Here is a 21,553-nt window from a genome sequence, read left to right on the forward strand (position 1 = left end):
ATTAGAAGGAAAATAAAGAAAAGAAACAAATGAGTTTAAAGAGTCCTCTAATTAAATGCTTGTGGTGCTTATGTATCAAGTGGTAATACTTGAAAACAAAGCATTTAGAGTCGAAGCTTTTAACTAATGGTGCAAAGCACCCAAGAAGCTAAGCTAAGAAAAAGATGAAAAGCTTGATTCAAGGAAGGAATATAAAGAAAAGATTTCATGAAGTGAGCTAGATAGAAACATCAATCATTTGAATTTCTTTTGTGATTATTGCATACATAGTAAACTAGCCAATCATGAACATTAAATTGCTTCTCTTTTCACCTTGGATTGTCAAATTGTATTGCATGATTCTTTGTTTGCTTGAGGACAAGCAAAGTTTAAGTTTGTTGTTGTGATGCATGTGCATCATGATGTGTTTTTCTATACTTTTTCATATAAAAAATTAATTCATAATGCTTAATTATAGCAGTGTTTTGATGATTAAATTGAATATTACTTTAGTTGCTTGAATTAATGAATTTTATAGGAAATGATAAAAAAAGAAGCAACAAAAGCACTAATAGAGGAAGCACACTCCTAAGGTGGCATAAGAATTGGAAACGAATTCAAAGAGAAGCAATGAGGATTTGCAACCCTGACCTCTCCACACTCCAACAAGAATAACTCGAGGTATAAAGCTTCAAATGCGGTGATTCTAGTGCCATTGGAAAGTAGACTTCCAAAGCTTTTCAACCAAATATAACACTCTATATTGGACACTTAATTTGAGGGTGCAAATCACTATTCTTTCATCACTACGTACTCGGCATGCGGCTAGGCGTGCCTGGGCGTGGCACGCTGGGCCAAATTTCCTGCAAGCACGCCAGAATGACCTCTGTACCTTCAAGAGATCATAACTTGGGTTAGAGAGGTCCAAATGACATGCTTCTAGCGGCGGTAGAAAGCTGATTTCTAAAGCTTTCCAATGATATATAATAGTCTATGGTGGACATGCAGTTTGGAGCCACGAACGACCCATATTTCAACATTGCAAGATTGCTAAAGCCCAAATTGTCACCAAAGTACCACTTCAATAACACTCCACATTGGGCCACTTCTAATACTCCAATTCCTTTATTTATTCTTCAATGTTTCAAGCCTCCATGAAAAGAATTAAAATTTCACAAGTCCAAGTCAAGCCACAATTAACAATCAATTAAGGCTACAAGAATCATCTAGAAGAAGTTAAAAAATTTGCATTTGATTGTAATTTCATTTGAATTTGTAATTTAAGTAGCTTATAAATAGACTCTTAGATTCATCATTTTACACACATCATGGAGGGGTAGAGGTGACTCCACTCCCCTTTTACTCTCATTCTCTTCTCTTCTTCTATTTTCTTTCATACACACTTTTATAAATATTTTGTTATAAATCTCTAATTTTTAGTATTGGAAAAAAAAATTCTATTGCAATTTAAGATTTATTTAAAGTTTATATTTGGTTATTGATTGAATGGTCTTTGTTCATCACATTCGGGTTTCAGTTAAAAGAAACTCAAACACAAACACTTATGAGCTTGCATTGCACATTTTTTTTTAATTCTCAAATATTTGTTGCCATTATCAAACACAAACACTTGATATACCACATGCTGGAAATTGAAATAATTGTTTTTGGTGATGTCTCGGGGTGAGTTCAGCGAAAGAGAAAAACATTTCCATTTCTTTTTTTTTTTTTTTGGAGTCTATTGGTGAAATAATTATAGAATATTTACCTATTTTGATTTTTAAAGAATTTTGGACTAGACATTTTGATCTTTAACTAAATTTAATTATTCGATTTGTCCCTAATAATTAATTTCGTCAGTCATTTAGATTCTTTGTTCCGTCAATTCTAATAGAGGATAAAATAGTCCTTGAAAACTCTAACAGGGACAAAATAGTTCCTGACCTCCTCTATTCAGAAACGACACTATTCTCTCCCAATTTTCATCATATCTTACATAACACTAACAGTCTAACACTGTAACTTTAAGCTACACAATGCACACTCTGTAATTTCAATGTTCACAAGAAGAAAAATCCTCAACCTGTTCTCAACCAATTCATACACAGGAAACTAATGACTATGTCTCTCAAGTGCTTGTCTTCTTCGATGGATCCCATAAATCTAGACAGCAAGTCTGACTTGTTAAGACCCGTCGCCATCTCTCTCCTCCTCTGCCCTATTATCTCCATGACCACATTGTTTACCACTTCAATCACTTTCTTCAGCTTCTTCTCCGAACCAATGTTCAGTTATTGCTTCAGTTTTCATATGAGCGGCAACAGCGACATTGCTCATTGTACTAATAGCTCGGATGTGAGGTCGAAACTGTTTGCCAACTTAGACTCCGATAAAGAAGGAATGAAGCACTCGGGGTCCATTCTAAATGAGAATTTGCATATGATGTTGAAAGAGAATCTTCTCATGATGTCCTAATGTCCAAAAATCTATATTGCTTGCTGGAGAGTGGAGAATGGCGTGTCCTTAGAGTAGTTGTGGAACTTGGTCTTGAGGATGTGGTGGATGTTGTCGGAGTTGGAAGTGATGCTGTTATCGAGGACGTGGAGGTGGATGCTTCTGGTGGCTGAAGTGCAGAAGAAGTGGGTGTACCAGTCACAGAGATTTAGGAAGTGTGTGGTCCATGACATGCTGTGGTAGGTGCGACACGCGTGGTAGTTACACCATAACTTGATCTTGGAGTTGAAGAGGAGGAAGGAAAAGATGGAAAAGAAGACTGTGAAGGTGAAGAAAGAGAGTATGAATGTTAGGGTTATGCAAAATACGATGAAAATTAGAGAAAAATAATGTCGTTTAAAAAAAAAAAGGTTATGGATCATTTTGTCCCGGTTAGAGTTGTTAGGATCATTTTGTTCCCTGTTAGAATTGTCAGATATCATTTTATCTTCCGTTAGAATTGACGAAGTCAAGGATCTAAGTGACCGACGGAATTAATTATTAATTTTAATTAGGAACTAAAGTATGTGGTTCGAAATTTTTTTAGGACCAAAATGGATAAATACTCTACGTATACACACAGTGAATTGTATAAAGTATATATTGAAAATGTTGGAATATATATACAAATAAACTGATTTTGTAACTAATTTTTTATTTGGTACGGTAAATTTCATTTTGGTGTGTACAAAAATATCAGCCGAATGATCCAATATGAAGAAAAGGTGGAAGAGTTGGGCCTGGCCCGTCATGTTACCCATAAAGCGGAAAGGGAAAAAAACAATAGATTTGGATGATGTAGCAACTAGCAAGCGATGATGTCACGTGACGTGGGGCGCACGCGATTGTGTGTGGCGGTCACCCTTTCCTTTCTTCTCGATATTCCCCTTTTCCCTTCATTTTGCAAATTTTTAAAAAATAAATAAATAAACGATGCATGAGAGAGATGAGATGAGATGAGGCGCAGAGAGAGCGGCACGTGAATTCAATTACAGCGAGTGAGCGAGTGGGTGACGACCCTCTTTCATTCTTCTTTGTTTTTTGCTGCTTCTGCTTCTTCTCCTTCTTCTCCTTGGGTTTGGAATATCGAAGCTGGTAGAACCCTAGCTAGGGTAGGGTTAGCGTTTTCTTTTTCTTTTTCCTTTTTTTTTCCCTTTTTTTTTTGGAGCTAGAATGGATCGCAAAAGGGGACGGCACGAACACCCTTTCAACGGCACCGGCAATGGCGCCTCCAAGAAATTCAGGCCACCTTCAGCTTCAGGTTCGTCTTTCCCTTCCTCTTTGGATTCAACACAATGCTTCCACCTCTATATTTTTGTTTTCCCCATTAAAGTTTTCTGCACTTGTTTTATGTTTCTGTTGTGCTTCTATTGTTATTACCCTCTTTACCTGCTAGCTCCAATTAGGTTATTTACAATTTATAAATAAATAAAAAAAAATAAACTGTACTGTGTTGAGTTCCTGGGTATTGGACTCTTCAATTATTATATGCTCGCAGAATAATCCGTATGCTTGAATATAAATGAGCTGATGTTTGCTTAAATACTCAGAAGTAAGGGTGTGGAGAAAAGGTTATTGGATGTTATTTAAGTTTGAAGCATAAAAGGTTAACCAAATTTTAACGGAGGGGACTTAATTAATGTTCTGTAACAGAAATGGAGTCTTTTCCAACTGGTTTAGGAAGCAAATTGAAGCCTTGCACAAAGTTTTTCAGGTTCAAATCTTTAACTTATCTAAAATAAAATCTAATGCAATTACATATATTTATAAATTCCATTGGTGTTGCGGAAAAATCCTGATAACAATCTCACCGAGCATAATCCATTTGATTTGACTAATGAATTGGGTAGTCAGAGCTGTGATACAGGTTCTACTTCTAATCCATGATAACCAACAAGACTATGAACAGAAATTGTTGATTCTCAAGAAAAGTTCTGTTAAGTGCTTGCCAGGCTATAATAAAATAGAACGCCATTCTATCGGATGCAAAACTTGATCCACATTTACAATACACTACAATTCTTTGCAAGTAAAGAGGTCTGATGCAGATCACTGAAATGTTCTAGAGCACTGCATGGCTTAACACATGCTCTATCAAGAGAACAAAACAAAATTTGATTGGAAGCATTCATAACATACTTCATTTTGGATATGTTTGAATTCCATATTGCTTGACCTCTCATTTTCTGTTTGCGTTCAGAACAATCTTTGTTTTATGCTTGATTTTAATTTTTCATTTGTTTAAATATACGTGCTTTTGCTTTTATATATGAAATCACATCGTAGTATGAATGAAACTAAAGTCCGTATCAGGTATATGGCGTTGGAAATTATGTATTAAGAGTTTTTCTTTATTTTAAGATCGGTTTCTCGGGTCTTTCATGCACCCAAATGCCCCCAAGAATACTTAAATGCTGCAGGTTGGCTTATTTTGTTTCTAGACTAGCTTCCTGATTGGAAGATTGTTCCAGATAGATTATATTTCCATGTTTTGGCAGTGTTGCTGCATGAAGGGTTTTGTTTACATGTTTGTATAATAATGCATTTGGGTTGTAGGATGTTGTTAGTGTTGATTTGGCCATACAATTTGATTCCTTGGTTATCTTGTTTCATAATATTAAAGTTTGAAATCATTCTGTTGTTTCTCAAAACAATTTGAAGATGAGAAAATACTCTTTGATGCTGAATCTTTGGTACTTAAGAATTTTAATTCTGTTATTGCTTTTCTTTTAAAAACGTGGCATTATTCAACCTATATATTCTATTTTTCTTTTATATGATGCTGTATATGTACCCTTTAAAAGGTTCGTTAATCCATTGAGGTAGGAGAGTTGAAATTGCATTTTCAATGGGACGTAATATACATTATTTCATTGGTGTATGAGGCTTTAAATTGCAATTTCATGTAATAGTGTCTGATTGCAACCTGAAGTATAAGTTTCTTTTTTATGAGATGATAGCTTATGTTTGCCAAACTGAATTTGTTTGTACTATACTACTATATGATTAGATCATTCTATAAGAGAATGAAAAGTAATTTAAAATTTATGATATGTTGTATTATGCAGAGGCACCTAGATTTTTCCATTTAAGCAATATCATCTCAGCCATGCAGTTTTCTTCCCCCCATTCACATTTTCATTTTGTGATGAGAACTAGATTATTTCTAGGGTGCCGTCTTGTTTGTGATGTGCTGTTAAGTCTGGACATTCCTCTGTGGTCATTGTGATTATCATTTTATTGCTTAATTTCATTATCACTGTTAAATCTGTGGTTTGCTCTGCTAAAACTTCTCATATAATATTCAATTGGTATATGCTTAACCAAAGGAAAGTCTTTATTCGTTCAATTAAATAAAAACGTAAGGTTAGGTTTAATGGCAAGCATTGTTTATGCATTCTGAAGGGATTATCTTAAGCCGTGCAACTCTGGTGGAGGATTGATTTCTGTTCACAATTGAAAGAACTACACTTGCAGTTCACTTAGATCTGGCTCTATCTACACAATTTTTGTATTGTTATTTGTTAGTATGTTGATCTGATGTATAAACACTTCCATCTTATGTGCAGCACCTCTGGCTGTCCATTTGGTGAGGGATGCCATTTCTTGCATTATGTTCCTGGTGGCATCAAAACCGTTCAAATGATGAATGCTGGTAGCAACCCTGCTCTTCCTCAAGTTAGTAGAACACCACCTGTTCCTCCATCTTTCCCGGATGGGTCTTCTCCTCCAATGGTTAAAACCAGATTGTGCAACAAGTATAATTCAAGCGAAGGTTGTAAATTTGGTGACAAATGTCACTTTGCCCATGGTGAGTGGGAGATTGGCAAGCCTACAATGCCTTCATATGAAGACAGACAAAGGATTGGTGGGCGAGTTGAGACTCCAGCTCATGGAGCTGCTGCTGGCTTTGGCGCCTCAGCTACCGCGAAGATTAGCATCAATGCTTCCCTTGCTGGGGCTGTTATTGGGAAAAATGGTATCAACTCGAAGCAAATCTGTCGTGTAACAGGAGCAAAACTTTCTATCAGGGAACATGATTCTGATCCTAACCTTAAAAACATTGAGCTTGAAGGAAGTTTTGATCAGATCAAACAAGCAAGTTCCATGGTCCACGAACTTATTCTGAATGTTAGTTCGGCTGCTGGACCTGCAAAGAAGAATGTCACTTCATATGGTCCTGGTTCAAACAACTTCAAAACCAAGATATGTGAAAAATTTTCAAAAGGCTCCTGCACTTTCGGGGAGAAGTGCCACTTTGCCCATGGAATAGAAGAATTACGCAAGAGTGGAATGTGATTTATGTTTCCTTTGCCCTTGTTTTCTCTTAGCACTTTCAGGACAAACACTTATGATTAGTTTACGTGGTTTTCTTTAGTGAGGATTGAATTGTGCAGAATTTTCTAGTTGAAATTTTTGTCAATTAGCTTCCAATGTGCCACATTATCTGATTTTAGCTTCTAATATTTTGTTATCTTCTACCATCATCAACTTTTAATATATCCACGTATCTAAATTGTTGGTCCAAGATTTGGTTTCTGCTCTGTATTGCAGGCTTTGCTATATGCTTTTAAGTTAGGCTTTACTAGTATATGGTCTATATTTGAAAGATGCATTTCTTTAAGTTCGTTGAGTAATAAACTAATACTAGCTGGTTTCTGTCTTTTCGAAAGATGATCAATTCATAGGATTGAGTGGAAAATAAAGATTTACTTGATGCGAAGATATGAAAATTGTGTAGTGACTTTGTTATGGCATGTATCTGTATCATACAATTAATTGACCTAAGTCAATACATACATGTTACTTCACTTGTCATACATATAGTAGATCTCACCATCACTCATAAAAACAATTATTCAACCAATCAATTCCTAATGAATACTATACAGTATTGCATTTTAATGGATCCTCAATCCATTTTGGTGATAAATTGGCATTTGAATAATGGGCAAAAGCGTTAATTACACTCACTACAGCAACTTAATGTAATTCAATATTATGGCGATAAATAGTTAAATACAGGTGCACACTAGGACACTGCATATGTCAAATGCTGACATGCTTGCCGCTGGGCGCTGGCAAATGTTGGAGTTCATCACATCACCTTTCTCAACAAACAGAGAAGCCATTTCTGTGAATACAACCGAGTAGATTATTGTGCATAGCCACACCGGTAACATTCTTAGCACACATTTTGCTTCCTCAACTTGTTACCGTGCAGAGTCGCCACCGCTTCATTGGACTCGCCTCGTCATTGTCTGTCATCGGTGTTGCCTTATCCATGAATCTGCCAAATGCACGACACAATATAATCTAATAGTTCTGTTAGATATATAACTATTTATATGTCTCTTCTTGTCGACTTAAACTTTTAGAAATGATTTAATGACATTATACCAAAAGGAAATCTAAAATTCTTGTTAAAAAAATGAAAAGTGAAAAAAAGCCTATGCAAATGTTACTTACATGAAATCATCGCTATGAAGACTCTTTCTACTCCCTTTGATGGCGGATTTAGCGCCCTCAACCTCGAAAAGTTGGTTTGCCTTAACAGGAATAACATCCCTTTCACTACAAGAAAGTCGTCCCATAGCGTCGAATTTATTGACGAAATAAATTCGACGGTATAAATCTTGCCGGTAACTGTTTACCAATAGATTTTTTCATCCGCCGTTAATTACTGGTAGATTTAAATTTTTTATTGCGAAATTTTAGAGCTTGTTACCATCGGATTTATTCTCCGGTAAATTCGACGATAATATATAATTTATTATTAATAATTAAATCAATAGTTACTGGTCGATTAACTGATGGTAAACTTAAATTTTAATTTAAAAAAAATATTTGAAAATTCACTATATAATTTTAAATATTTAAATTTAATAATTTCTAAACTAACAAAATTTAAAATTTTAGAATTTTTTTATAATAATTTGTCTATAATTTTTCATTGAAAGTTCACAAACAAAAATTCTGAATACAGAAGATGAACTAAACAATTTTTTTTATCTCTTTTCTTTTACTTTGAAATTATTTCATTCATAAATGGAATCTATCACTTATATGGGAGCTAAACAATGACAAATCAAGCCAATGTGTTATAGCTCAAATGGCATAGTCTCTCCATACTCAATTAAGAGGTTGCGCGTTCGAGTCTCCTATCTTTGGTAAAAAAAAAAAAAAAAATGACAAATCAAAAAGCTAAAGATCCAAAATGTAATTCTTATATAACTTGCAATTCTAATTCAACAAATCACAAGATCGTCAAATTGAATAAACACCTACACCCTAAACAAATCACAAAATCATAGGAAAGCTGAAAACAAAAAATTACAGAGCATAAAAAAAGTATAAATGTTCATTTGTACAGGCAGTACACAATCAAATATCATGAGAAAAAAATTAATTACTTTTCTTATAAAACATACACACACCGATAACATAAATAGAAACCATTACTATGTTATTCTCCTTGTTCTTAGATTCTACATGTTACAAAACTGCAAAACCAAATTTAGTGAAGTAACTTAACTTAATTCAGTATCACATAATGTTATATGAAATAAATTACCATTGGGGAATAAAAACACAAAAACAAAAGAAAAAAAACGAAGTAAAACAAAAACAAAAAAATGACTTGTATTATATCATCCTTCATGATGTCGTTTTTCGCTATTTTACTGTCAGTAATTGCTGGAAATCAAGTGGATGAGTTGCAACTTGAATTAAAGGATCGCAAAACACTATGAAAACTATGAAATATATAATTTTTACCTACAAAAAGAGTGCACAAACAGAACCATAACTTAACCAGACACTGTAAACACCGACAACAACTATAATAGTTCATAAACCACAACAATGATATGAAAACCGTGCATTTCAACTAACAAGAAACTCAAGCTACTTATGAAATGGCTAACACCCTCTTTTTCCTAACCATATGAGCTACTCTTTTTCATCAACAACACAATCTACTAAGAGAGAAGATTCAGCTACTAACAAATCTTACTTCATTTTATCTTCAACTCAAATGACTATCTCATCCAAAACATATATAAACAAAGAAAATAAAATAAGAAAAGAGAAATCAAACCTTTGAACCACTTTATAAGCCTGCCTCTTGAAGAGAAAAATGGTAGTGAAAAAAGGCATTGCACTAATTGCTTGATTAAACGACACAGGAAGGCACTTCAACGACACGTTCCCAAACACAACGGTGACACAGAAAACAAGATTCAAAGCAGAGATCTTGAAGAACTGAAAAATTATTAGCAAAAAATTTAACAAGTCAACAAGAATAATGACAGCAACAGCAACAATTACTAACAAATCAACAAAAACCACAACAACAATAACTACGAGAATTGAATAATTATTAGGAAAAATTTTAAGTAATCAAGAACAATAATATCAAATAAATATAATAACTGCAAGAACTGAATATCTATGCAATAACAACATAACAATTAACAAGAAAAATCAGCAACAAGAAGAATAACTAACAGAGACTGAAGAAGAACAATAAGCGACGAGATGCTGTTACAGCAGAAAGGGGGTTAGGACAAAAAAGGGATTAGGGTTTTTCATTAAAAAAAATGAAAACAGAATGAAATATGGAGAGGGATGAGAGTAACCTACCTGGACGACGGAGGAGAGACATAACTCTAGCGACAAAGGGAGCGGCAGCGGCAGCTCTTTCAACGGTGGTGGAGACAAATGGAACAACTCCGTTTAAGGCAACGAAACATGATCTAGGCAACTTGACGTAGACTTTGGAGGAGAATGGAGGTGGGCAGCACTGGCGGAAGGTGGTCGGAGGTACTGCCGGAGGATGTTGCAGGGGAGAGAGAAGAGAGAGGAGAATGGGGGAGAAAGAAGGGTGTTCTCGAAAGTGAGGGGAGAAGACCGCGCATTTTGAATTTATATCAGTTTACCGTCGGATTTATCGGCAGATAAATCCAGCTGTAAGCATTGCGTATGACCAAAACACAACGTTCTATTAATTAAGATTTACCGGTACATAAATTCGACACTAAATTTAACGGTAATTTCGACGCCAATTTTTCTATATCTTTCTCCAATTATTACCAGCGAATTTATCATCGGAATATTAAATCCGACGATAACCTTTTTATCCTACGAATTTATTGTCATATATGCCGGTAAATGCCATTAACGCCTGCCGTTAAATCCGACAATATTCAATGTTTTTCTTGTAGTGTTTTTTCAGCAAAAACAACGAAAACTGGGGCAACTCTCACCAGTGGCGGAGCTTAAAAAAAATTTGGGGGGGGGGGGAAGGAGGGGTCAGATAGAAGATAATTGTCGAGATATTTTTGATATGGACCATTTAAGATAAGCTCGTCTAACCTCGTGTCTCTGATTTGGGTGATATTGCCAAATTTGAAGTCGTTTTCCAGGGTCTCGTTCCAAAGAATTAAAGTTGAACTCATCAGATGCAACTCTTTAAACTTTTGAAGGTTGTATCTCACTTTCTTCGTGATTCATTAAAGTATAAGAACTATTTACAGGTGTTAAATATTGTAAAAGTTATATGTTCTCCTTCTTGAATATTAGCCTTCCTCTTAAAAAATGTATCAATTCTTTAATTTTTCATGATTATTTTATATAAAAATTTGAATATATATCCTATAAAATATGTAAAAAAAAGTTAGAAAGGCAAATATTAAAATTTATAATATTTATTAAATTTTTTTATCAATTTATACAAATATAATAATATCAATACTTATTGAATATTCTAATTTTTTTATCATATAAAAAATTAAATTAAATAAACAGTAAAATATAAAATAATATTAAATTACATAAATAAAAAATAGGGTAAAAAACTGAAATAAGCCATGGCGAGATACATATTACACGATTCAGCCAAAATAAAAATTGATTCACCAATCAACCAATGCACAAATTAATGTAGTTCGAATCAACTCATTTCAAACTTGAATCCTATGTAATTCGAATCGATGCAATTCGAATTAGAGCTACTTAATTCGACACAACGTGATTCGAATTAGCTTGAGTAGGTAACCCTATATAATTCGAATCTTGTTGATTCGAACTATTCTTGTTTCGCCACTAGTAGTAATTCGAATTGACCTGTTTCAAATTACACTAGATTTTGCTATAAAAGGAGTTCGAATCCACCCCATTCGAATCACTTCCCCACTCTCAGACCCACAAAATCCCAGAGAAAACGACCAGATTCACTCCGACAAAGGCTCGAGCAGACTATTTAGCTGATGGAGGACGATCCAGGTAGACTATATCGGTTGGATGGAGTGGCTCATATTGCCGGGGTCATCAACGACGAGGTTAGTGGTTTTTTTATTTTTTCCTGGTGCTGTATTTTTGTGGTTCTGCACGTGGTTTTTGTTGGTGGTATTGCATGTGGTTTATTGAAGTGGTTTTGTTTGCGGTTTGGTAGGCAGTTTAATTTAGCGGTTTCCGTTACTGGCTTTGCATGTGGTATTGTTAGTGGTTTTTGTTTAGTGGTTTTGCATGTGGGATTGTTAGTGGCTTTGGATGTGGTTTATGTTAGCGGTTTACATTAGCGGTTTGTGTTAGTGATTTTTGTTAGTGGTATTGTGTGCGGTTGATTTTAGTGGTTTTGTAGACAAGTTTTGTTGATGATTTATGTTAGCGGTTTATGTTAGCGGTTTATGTTGGTGGTCTTGGATGTGGTTTATTTAGTGGTTCTGTATGCAGTTTATGTTAGCGGTATTCTATGCGGTTTATGTAAGTGGATTTGCATGCGATTTTGGTAGTGGTTTATTATATTGCTTTTGTATGAGGTTTATTATATTGCTTTTGTATGCGGTCCATGTTTTGACAGCCCCAGCGTTGCATCTCGAGCATGCGGCGGCAGCAGGCCATGCGACTCGATGAGAGATACGTTTCGTACTTGCAGATGACCGGATTATACCATCTTGCCAGGCTGAACGATAGATGGTTCCAATTAGATGAGCCCCTTGTCAGTGCATTCGTGGAGCGGTGGCGTCCGGAGACGCACACCTTCCACATGCCGTTCGGAGAGTGCACGATCACACTTCAGGACGTGGCGTACCAGTTGGGGTTGCCAGTGGACGGGCGCTATGTCAGTGGTTGCCTTACAGATTTCCAGATATACATCTAGGGTGGCCGTCCTGCTTGGGTGTGGTTCTAGGAGTTGCTTGGAGTGATTCCTCCTCTGAGCCAAGTTCAGAATTTCGCTGTAAACTGCACCTGGTTCCAGGAGACTTTTGGGGAGTGCCCCGCGGGAGCCGATGAGGAGACTGTACGGCGCTTTGCTCGTGCATATATCATGATGTTGTTGGGTACTCATCTGTTTGCCGACAAGTCCGGCAACCGCATTCACATCAGATGGCATCCCTACGTAGCTAGGCTTGAGGAGATGGGTACCTACAGCTGGGGGTCTACAGCACTAGTATGGTTGTACCGGTGCATGTGCCGAGTGGCGAACAGATATGTGGTGAAGTTAGCAGGCCCACTTCAGTTACTTCAGTCCTGGATCTTTTGGCGCTTTCCTAGGTTTAGGCCTGCTGGGTATGATACGTGCAGCTGGCCGTTGGCCTCAAGGTACCCTACTCAGACTTTTCTATTTCAATTTAAAATAGTTAATTCCATGTTCGCTTCTTTTGTTATACAAATCTGTCACACTTTTAATTAGCTATAACACCAATATGAGATGCAGGTGGTCAAGTTACAACCCTTCCGGTAGCGAGAAAGGACCTAGAGTGCAGATGTGGAGACTGAAGATAGACATGTTACAGGCCAGGGATGTGAGTATACTAACCGGCTATGTTTATTTAATTAATTAAACTTTATGACTTTGGATCATGAATTGGCCTGACAATGTTTGAATCTTTCTGCAGTTTATCTGGATGCCCTATAGCTCCCTCGAGGTACTGCAGGTTGTCCATCCGGAGGTGTTGGAGCCTCGACATACGGCGATGTGGCGGTCTATGACGTCACTGATATACTTTGCCGTGATAGAGTGGCATCAGATAGATAGGGTTTTACCGCAGTTCGGCGGAGTCCAGCCCCGTCCGCAGCCCGCCCTGTACATCGACTTTCTGATGTCGAAGGACGGGAGAGGCGGTGATCGTTGGTTCCGTCGGCTCTTCAGTTCTGGCATCTTCATTGGGAGAGCCGTGCGGAGCACGTTCTTCGGTTCGATGTTGTTGCAGATCCTGGACCCTCACATGACTTCCTGCAGTGGTGGACGTAAGATGATACACCTGGTAGACGTAAGGCTGCCAAGTAAGCCATGAGTAGGCACAGCATGCCAGTGCATGCGGACACGGAAAATGAAGTGCCTGGAAGTATCCGCAGTCACATGTCTGAGATCCAAGTGAGACCCTGTAGCTACCCAGTGAGAACGAACCAGTCGGAATCGTCTCTGCGACGGTGAACTCCGAATTATTCCTGTCGTACAAAGTCACCGTGAAGCACCTGGCCGTCTTCAAGTTGGCCTCGATACACTTCACCAAGTGTTGACTGAATTGTTGTCCGGTACCCAGCTGGGCCTCTGCCTCTCTCCCCTTGCGGACAAATAGTTCGGCCAACCTTCCATATGTTGCCTTCACCAGCAAGCACACAGGGAGGTTTCTGACACCCTTGAGGATTGAGTTCACACACTCAGAGATATTTGTTGTCATGTGCCCGAATCTCCGGCCCTCATCACAATGCTGTGTCCACAATGATTACTCAATCCGGTTCGCCCAGCCACACATCGCCGGGTCTTCAGACCGCAGAATATCAAACCAGTAATCGAACTCTACCTCGGTCTTAGCGTACGCCGCGTTCACAAGAAGCCTCATTGCGTCTTTGCCCTTGAAGGTTAGGGTGAAATTTGCTGCTACATGTCGAATGCAGAATGCCCGGTATGCAGATGGAGGTAGCCAGCCTCCGTCGGGAGCCTCAAGCGCGCCCTTGATGCCATTATTCCTGTCCGATATAACCAGCAGACCCGGCTGCGGTGTCACGTGCTGACGCAGGTGGGAGAGAAAGAAGGACCAGGACTCAGCATTCTCACCCTCGACTAGTGCGAATGCAACAGGGAGTATGTTGGAGTTCCCGTCCTGTGCAATCCCGACAAGCAACGTTCCCCCATACTTGCCATACAGATGGGTGCCGTCAATACTAACCAGCGGCTTGCAATGACGGAATGCCTCGATACACGGTGAAAACGTCTAGAACAGTCTGTGAAAATAAGCTTGAGACTCATCCAGTTGTCCACCAACTCAAACAGGGCTCGTTCTAAGGACTGCAACAGTACCAGGCATCGTCAACAGGACTCCTAACATCCACCTAGGGAGCTCGTTGTACGACTCATCCCAGTCACCATAGATGACGGCAACAGCCTTCTACTTCGCCAACCAGACCCTCCTGTACGTCGGCCTAAACCCAAAGTGTGTGGCCGTGGCATTTAAGAGCACCTTGATGCTGATGGATGCATCAGCCCTAACCATTGGCATAATGAATGCCGAGATCACATGATAATCCAAACTCCTGTGGTCGCTGGAGATGGAGGTCGCGAGACACGTATGCGGACCATTGTAATGTTTGACCTCCCAAATACCCTTGCGCTGCCGGAGACTCAGCCGAATCAACCATGTGCACCCATTCCCTAACTCAGAACACTTACCCACATACCGGCGACAGTCAGACTCCACTACCTTGTACTGTACCCCTCGGCGGATACTGTAAGTCTTTACACTTAACAGGGCCTCATCTTTATCCTGAAATTGCTGACCAACTTGGAACTCTGTCAGACCTGCAGACCCTTCCGCATCTCTAGCGCCAAATCCAGCAGGCTGCCCAGGAAATCCCTCCTGCCTCATGGCATCCAAGTCCAACGATGAAAAATGTGGAGGGTACTGCTGTGTGCCAGAGCTAGAACCTCCTCCCGCCCCTGCAGGCTCACTCGCTCCAATATCATCGTCACTGTCATCAACAATCATATCCGGCTCGATATCATCGTCCTCTGGATCATCCAACAATCCATCTTCAACCCCAGCCGGTGCAGCACACTGTAAAGAGGTCGGCAAAAAATCCCCAGTTCCGACCTCGTCGCCTACACTGCCGTTGAGATCAACAGCGAACGAAGGGGAGGCGACAGGCTGGACGGGTGGCTCGTACGCAGGGACGGAGGAAGAAGCAATGGCAGGTCTGGAGCTGGAACTGGCTACCGTGGCTAAAGTGGTGGTATTCCGGTTCGAACCCCCCGAGTTGGATACCACATCAATCAACTTTGCCAACAGCTCTGGTGTCCTCACTTCGGAAAATTGCCGGCGACAATGAAACACGACCTGCAAGTCCTCATCACTCCCGATCGTGAAATAATCATACTTCACGGTCTCTTGGAGCACCGTGATTGGAATGCGATAGAAAAACTTCTTAACCCGTTTCACACCTTCCAGACCAAGTTTTAGCAGTACAGAGCTAACAAGGTCATCATAGCTCATCGTAGGCCTCACGATAATACAGAGAGGATCCTTATCAGTGAACTTCACACTGGAACGAGTTTTTCTCTTAATCGATCCTCTGTGATGAACCAACACTACAAAACTCTCCTTACTAGCCATCTTACCCCTCTAATGAGAGCAACTCACGTTTACACCATATATATATACAAGTCCGGTCCTCACTAATTCGAATTGTACAATGTGTAATTCGAATCAACATCATTCGAATTACATAGGACTTGGCACTAGGGAGTAATTCGAACCAGTTCAATTCGAATTATGTTGAATTCACGTGTGATAGTAATTCAAATTGCATCAATTCGAATTATGCCGAGTTCACGTCTGATAGTAATTCGAATTGCATCAATTCGAATTACATTTAAGCCAAGTTCGAAATGAGTTGATTCGAACTACATTAAATTGTGCATTGGTTGATTGGTGAATCAATTTTTCTTTTGGCTGAATCGTGTAATATGTATCTTCTCATGGCCTATTTTAGTTTTTTACCCTAAAAAATACCTAATTTTTTATATTTGAACTCAAAGGTAGAGGGAGTGTTGCTTATTGAATACAGAATTGCGAAATGCGAATACACTTGGTTCAGTCCAAATCTAACATGTTTTGAATGTTTAAAACTAAAAATTATTGTGCAATAAAAGCAAGAGATGAAGATTGAACTTTGGTATTTTAAGTCATAGTAAAGTATTTGAGCCAATTAAACTATTTTTTTTTTTTAAAAGTATTACTAATTTTTCAACAAAAGTTTGGAGGGCCATGACCCCTTATCTCAACTAAGGACGATAGTGCTAAACTCTATATATATCCACATATATTCAAAGATAGAAACTCGTGTACAAATTATCTTCACTTGAAGTTGACGGTTAAAAATTGTTAGATAATTTGACATGTTTGACTAAATTGACCTATAACGATTTTTAACTATCAATTTCACGTAAAAATATATGCATACATGAGTTTTCACTATATTCGAGTTGTTAAAATTGGTTTTCCAGTAGGACCACGATTCACATTTGGATATTTTAATTTGAAATTGAAAGTATTACCAGAACAAAGATAATCTGAAAGATTGTGCAGGTTAAGTATCGACCCAAATAGGAATCACCGAGGAATGCTTCAATGAGTGAGAACATATAACTAAAGTTAATATACCTTATCAAGTGTTACAAAACCAGTATAGCTAATTGGGTGCGGCGATATCAACTGAGAATGAAGAAGTGGCCATTCTTGGTATGTTGTGGACTAACACATACATATTAAATGAACTAATAATGTAATGCAGGAAACAAAAGGAGGGAGCTACCAGAAACAAATTAAAGCGATGATAAAGAAATTAATTGTTGGAAGTAGTGTTGGTGATAATATATAGGGCTGTCAATGGGTAGTGTAGGGTAGGATTTGGACTCTATTCTAATCCTATCTGCGGGTTGAAAATTTTATTAAAACTCTACCTTATTCTATTCGCGGGTTGATAATCTTTCAACCTTAACCCTACCCGCACCCTAAAATTTTAAATCCTATCCTACCATACTCTATCCGCAGAAATATCAATTTTTTTCAAAGTAAATATAAAGTTCAATCATTTCGAATTTTATACATATCAATAACATAAAAAATAAAAAACTAATGTTCTAAATTACTAAATTAACTAACTAGTTTTAGTGGTTGTTCATTTATTGTAAGTCATTATATAAGGGAGGTTGTGAGTTCAACTCTCACTTCCTTCACTATATATCTAATTTTTATAAAATACGTGTTATATATGAGGTGCGGGTAGGGTAGAGTAAGCCCTACACCCGTACCCTATCCTACCCGCAGACATACCCGGACCATACCCTACCCTACGCGCAAGCATATCCGGACCATACCCTACCCAACCCGTTCCCTCTTACCCTATCCAAACGGGTTGGACCGGATTGAGTACCCTTGGGTAGGGTATGAATTGCCAGCCCTAATAATATAGTTGAAGAGGAATGATTACCCTACCCGCAAGTATATCCGGACCATACCCTACCCAACACGTTCCCTCTTACCCTATCCAAACGGGTTGGACCGGATTGAGTACCCTTGGGTAGGGTATGAATTGCCAGCCCTAATAATATAGTTGAAGAGGAATGATTGGAAATTGATAATACTGAGAGAAAGCGACCATGCCAGGTAGTTAGTCCGAAATTTAAAAGGTGAAATTCCAACCATTAACACTCAACTAAAAAAATAGGAGTCTTTTAGAACAAATTATAAAATTTTAATTTATTCTATTTTATTTATTTAAAAAACTTAAAAAGAAAAATATGATAATAAAAAGTAATTATAAAAAATTAACAAGAATAGTGAAAGAAAAAATAAAACTAAGTTATATTCTCTTTATATTTTTGTACCTTTTCTATTAGCATGGATACAAAATACATTAATTTAGTGTCTCTAGACACAATGTCTCTATTCATGTCTCTATTTTAATGTTCCATCTTTATAAATAATTACGGTCATATTTATTACTTAAATTTTGATAAAATTCAAACTCTTAATTTTTTTTTTTTTATCATTGGATTATGTTTGCATCAAAATTAACATTTACTTTTAGATGCTGATATGATATTTATGGACGTAATCTCATTGGATTATTTGCTTTTAGATGCATGATAAAATCGAAGTGGAACTGTGGGAGTGGGGACATTGGGTTTTCTCTTTCAACCTGAAAATGGATCCAATTTCTTTCTGAAGTCCTCTTCAAGCTTTTATTTTTCTTGGATTATTTGATAGCCTCTCTTCAATATCACATTTGAATTGGGGGGTCACATGAATGTAACTGAATTTTCATTCACTTGAGCCATGAACTTAGCTCCAATGAGGCCAGGGTCACACATAAAGAATGGTATATCTATCTAGCTGTGCAAGGAACGAAATAAGGCCTTCAATCTACTATTAGTTTTAGCCAAATCTCGAACTCAAGTGCACTTATTGTAAAGCAAAGATTATTAAAAGGTTTGTAATAACTGAGGTCACCAATTTTATGAAAGAGTCTATATTCCAATGTTTGTTTACATTCAAGCTAATTGCTTAAATAATTGAAGTAATTTTCTAATTTCAATTAAAAATAAGTTATTATTTTTATTCATAAAAATTTAAAATGCTGATAAATTTATCTAAAAGCAATATATGCATTTTGAATTGCATATTTTAAAAATTAATCCTTATAATAAGGTTATTAACTTTACATTTTGTGGTTCAGCTTTTTGTATATTATAAATTAACGTGTGTTATTCAATGATATTTGATTGCTATTGTGTATTACTCTACTATGGGCCTGCTCCAAATTTTTGAAAGAAACAAAACGTCTTTAACGTTTTGTGGGAGGATGACTTTTTTTTTTAATAAACAAAGCAAAACGACGTTGACGAATTGAATAATTTTTTTTAAAATTTTGCATGAAGAAAACGTCAGCGACGTATTGTGTGATTTTTTTTTAATTTTATTATAGGCAAAACGTCAACGACGTATTGTATATGGATTTATTTTTTAATTGTCATAAAGGAAAACGTCAATGACGTTTTGCTAGAAGATATATTTTTAAAATATTTTTTGGTCAAAACGTCGTTGATGTATTGCTAAAAAAGTAAAAATATTAGTGACGTTTTGTGAAAACGTCAGCGACGTTTTGTGCTAGGGGGAATAAAAAAATATAAAAGTAACTATAAAAGAAGTGCTGGATTGTGTTAAAACGTAAAAATGGAGTATGAGACTAAAGTTTAAGTGAAGTAATGAGAGCTTTGTTCTACAAAATGTTCTAAGTTTGAGAGAGTGAAAAAAATTTGTGAGTGAGTGTGATGAGTGTATAAAATGGAGGGTTATATTAGTTTCAAAATATATTACAATGGTCAGATTTTATCTCATACACATGAAGGTGTGAGTTTTTATGTGAGAATCCATGTGTTATTGTTGTTCCTCTTTCAATAACATATGAATGACTTAAGAGTATACTTTCTCAAAGTGTAGATCATCAAGTGCAAAAAAGAGTCATAAATATTCTGTATAGGCAGCCTGTGCTAGTATTTCGTGGTTTCAGCCAATTTCAAAGAATGCATGTGACTGATGAAGTGATGCGTGATCATCTTTTCTATCTTTTCCTAGTGAATTTGCATTTAATTTGATTGAGTTTAATCAAGAATTAATTATCTTTTAACCACTATGAATGTTACTTTGAGTCGTGTGCAATTCTGTTTATTTTAGGTAGCATTTGGTTGGATTTGATGAGTTTTCGCAGAAAAAGAGAAGAAGGCTATATAGGGCAGGAATGGCTTAGAAGATGGAGAGGAAGCTTGCACAAATGGAAGGAGCACAAGAATTAAAGGAGATGACCAGCGAGGAGCGATGCGTGCGCGTACCTAACGCGTGCGTGTGATTTGGAGATTTGCACATCGACGCGTGCGCGTACCTGACGCGTACGCGTGACACGCAAAGAAGACCATCGACGTGTACGCGTGACTGACGCGTACGCGCCACATGCGCCACATGTAGACAACGCAGAAAACGCTGATTTATAATTAATTCTGATTTAAACTTTAATTTTTATAAATAGGAAAAGATATTATATTAATTTTAGAAAATAGATTTTTAAATTAATTAGGATTATATATAAAAGAGAAAAGAAACTTCTTTTCTGGGGATTATTCCACCTCAGCCCAATTTACAGTTTACCAGAATCCTAGTTTTCACTATTTTTCCATAAGCAACTAAACATCCACTGTTAAGGTTAGGAGCTCTGTCTATTGTATGGATTCATACTATTATTTTTCTATTTTAATTCATGCATTGATTTATATTTCAAGAATTGTTTTCGTTCTTTATCTTATGAATTTGGGTGGAACGGAAGTATGACCCTCTTTCTAATTGAGTTCTTGTATAACTTGGAAAAGCTCTTTACTTGAACAACAGCTTGAAAACATATTCTCCTAAATTTCTAATTATCCAGACTTAACGATATACGTGACATATAATCCTCTTATATTTGGGTAATCAGAATTTCTGTGGCATATAAACTAGAATTAAGCTTCACTCTCTAATTGGAATTAAGTGACCAAGGAATTGGTGGTTGATGAATTTTAGAGGAGACTAAAAATGTCTAAGGAATTAGGGTTTAGTCACATATAGTTTGTCATGAATTAAATATTGCAAGATTAAAATAGTTAGTAAGAAAAGTCAATCCGAAAAATAGATATCTCTAAAACCTTAACTGTTTCTCCATATATTATTCACTTCAATTTACTGCTTGCTTTCTGATATTCTCAATTTATTATTAATGCTTTTGAATACCAAAACACTATTTTCTGCTTGTCTAACTAAGTAAATCACTTGACCATTGTTGCTTAATCCATCAATCCTCATGGGATCGACCCTCACTCACCTAAGGTATTACTTGGTACGACCCGGTGCACTTGTCGGTTAGTTTGTGGTTATAAATTTCGCACCAAGTTTTTAGTGCTGTTGCCGGGGATTGATAGTGATTAATAACTATTAGTTGTTTGATTGCTTAGATTAGGCGTCTTAGTTTTAATTTTATTTAAATTTTG

At 37.0% G+C, this 21,553-nt stretch overlaps 2 protein-coding genes across 7 annotated transcripts; one reads left to right on the forward strand and one right to left on the reverse strand.

Annotated features, from left to right (window-relative positions):
* Positions 1-3,263: 3,263 nt before the first annotated feature.
* LOC112779920 (zinc finger CCCH domain-containing protein 14) lies at positions 3,264-7,000 on the forward strand. The gene is made up of 3 exons (XM_025824270.3): positions 3,264-3,733; positions 4,126-4,186; positions 6,042-7,000. The coding sequence occupies exons 1-3, from the start codon at positions 3,646-3,648 to the stop codon at positions 6,769-6,771; spliced, it is 879 nt and encodes a 292-aa protein (XP_025680055.1). The 5' UTR covers positions 3,264-3,645; the 3' UTR covers positions 6,772-7,000.
* A 199-nt stretch (positions 7,001-7,199) lies between these two features.
* LOC112779921 (protein NRT1/ PTR FAMILY 7.1) lies at positions 7,200-10,371 on the reverse strand. Of its 6 annotated transcripts, none has more exons than XR_011877108.1 (5): positions 10,117-10,371; positions 9,982-10,014; positions 9,572-9,735; positions 7,942-8,637; positions 7,200-7,762 (listed from the first exon to the last, which is right to left on the reverse strand). XR_011877108.1 is itself a non-coding variant. In XM_025824272.3 (5 exons), exons 3-5 carry the CDS (start codon positions 9,628-9,630, stop codon positions 7,678-7,680), a joined length of 321 nt encoding a protein of 106 aa, XP_025680057.1. In that variant the 5' UTR covers positions 9,631-9,735; positions 9,982-10,014; positions 10,117-10,371; the 3' UTR covers positions 7,200-7,677. The 6 variants fall into 6 exon arrangements, 2 of the variants coding, with proteins under 2 accessions (XP_025680057.1, XP_025680056.1); XM_025824272.3 differs by having other exon boundaries at positions 7,942-8,118; XR_011877109.1 differs by lacking the exon at positions 9,982-10,014 and having other exon boundaries at positions 7,200-7,788; positions 7,942-8,118.
* Positions 10,372-21,553: the final 11,182 nt, after the last annotated feature.

This window comes from Arachis hypogaea, chromosome 19 (assembly GCF_003086295.3).
Source record: "Arachis hypogaea cultivar Tifrunner chromosome 19, arahy.Tifrunner.gnm2.J5K5, whole genome shotgun sequence".
Lineage (NCBI taxonomy): Eukaryota > Viridiplantae > Streptophyta > Magnoliopsida > Fabales > Fabaceae > Arachis > Arachis hypogaea.

Excerpts from the sequence above, each read along its gene's own strand:
- LOC112779921 (XM_025824271.3), bottom strand. The coding sequence starts at position 9,630 with ATGCCTTTTTTCACTACCATTTTTCTCTTCAAGAGGCAGGCTTATAAA. Across the intron at positions 8,119-9,571 it reads GCTTATAAAGTGGTTCAAAG|TTACCGGCAAGATTTATACC; the intron begins GTTTGATTTCTC and ends ATTGGTAAACAG. Across the intron at positions 7,763-7,941 it reads CTTCATAGCGATGATTTCAT|ATTCATGGATAAGGCAACAC; the intron begins GTAAGTAACATT and ends TGCATTTGGCAG.
- LOC112779920 (XM_025824270.3), top strand. The coding sequence starts at position 3,646 with ATGGATCGCAAAAGGGGACGGCACGAACACCCTTTCAACGGCACCGGC. Across the intron at positions 3,734-4,125 it reads CAGGCCACCTTCAGCTTCAG|AAATGGAGTCTTTTCCAACT; the intron begins GTTCGTCTTTCC and ends GTTCTGTAACAG. Across the intron at positions 4,187-6,041 it reads CCTTGCACAAAGTTTTTCAG|CACCTCTGGCTGTCCATTTG; the intron begins GTTCAAATCTTT and ends TCTTATGTGCAG.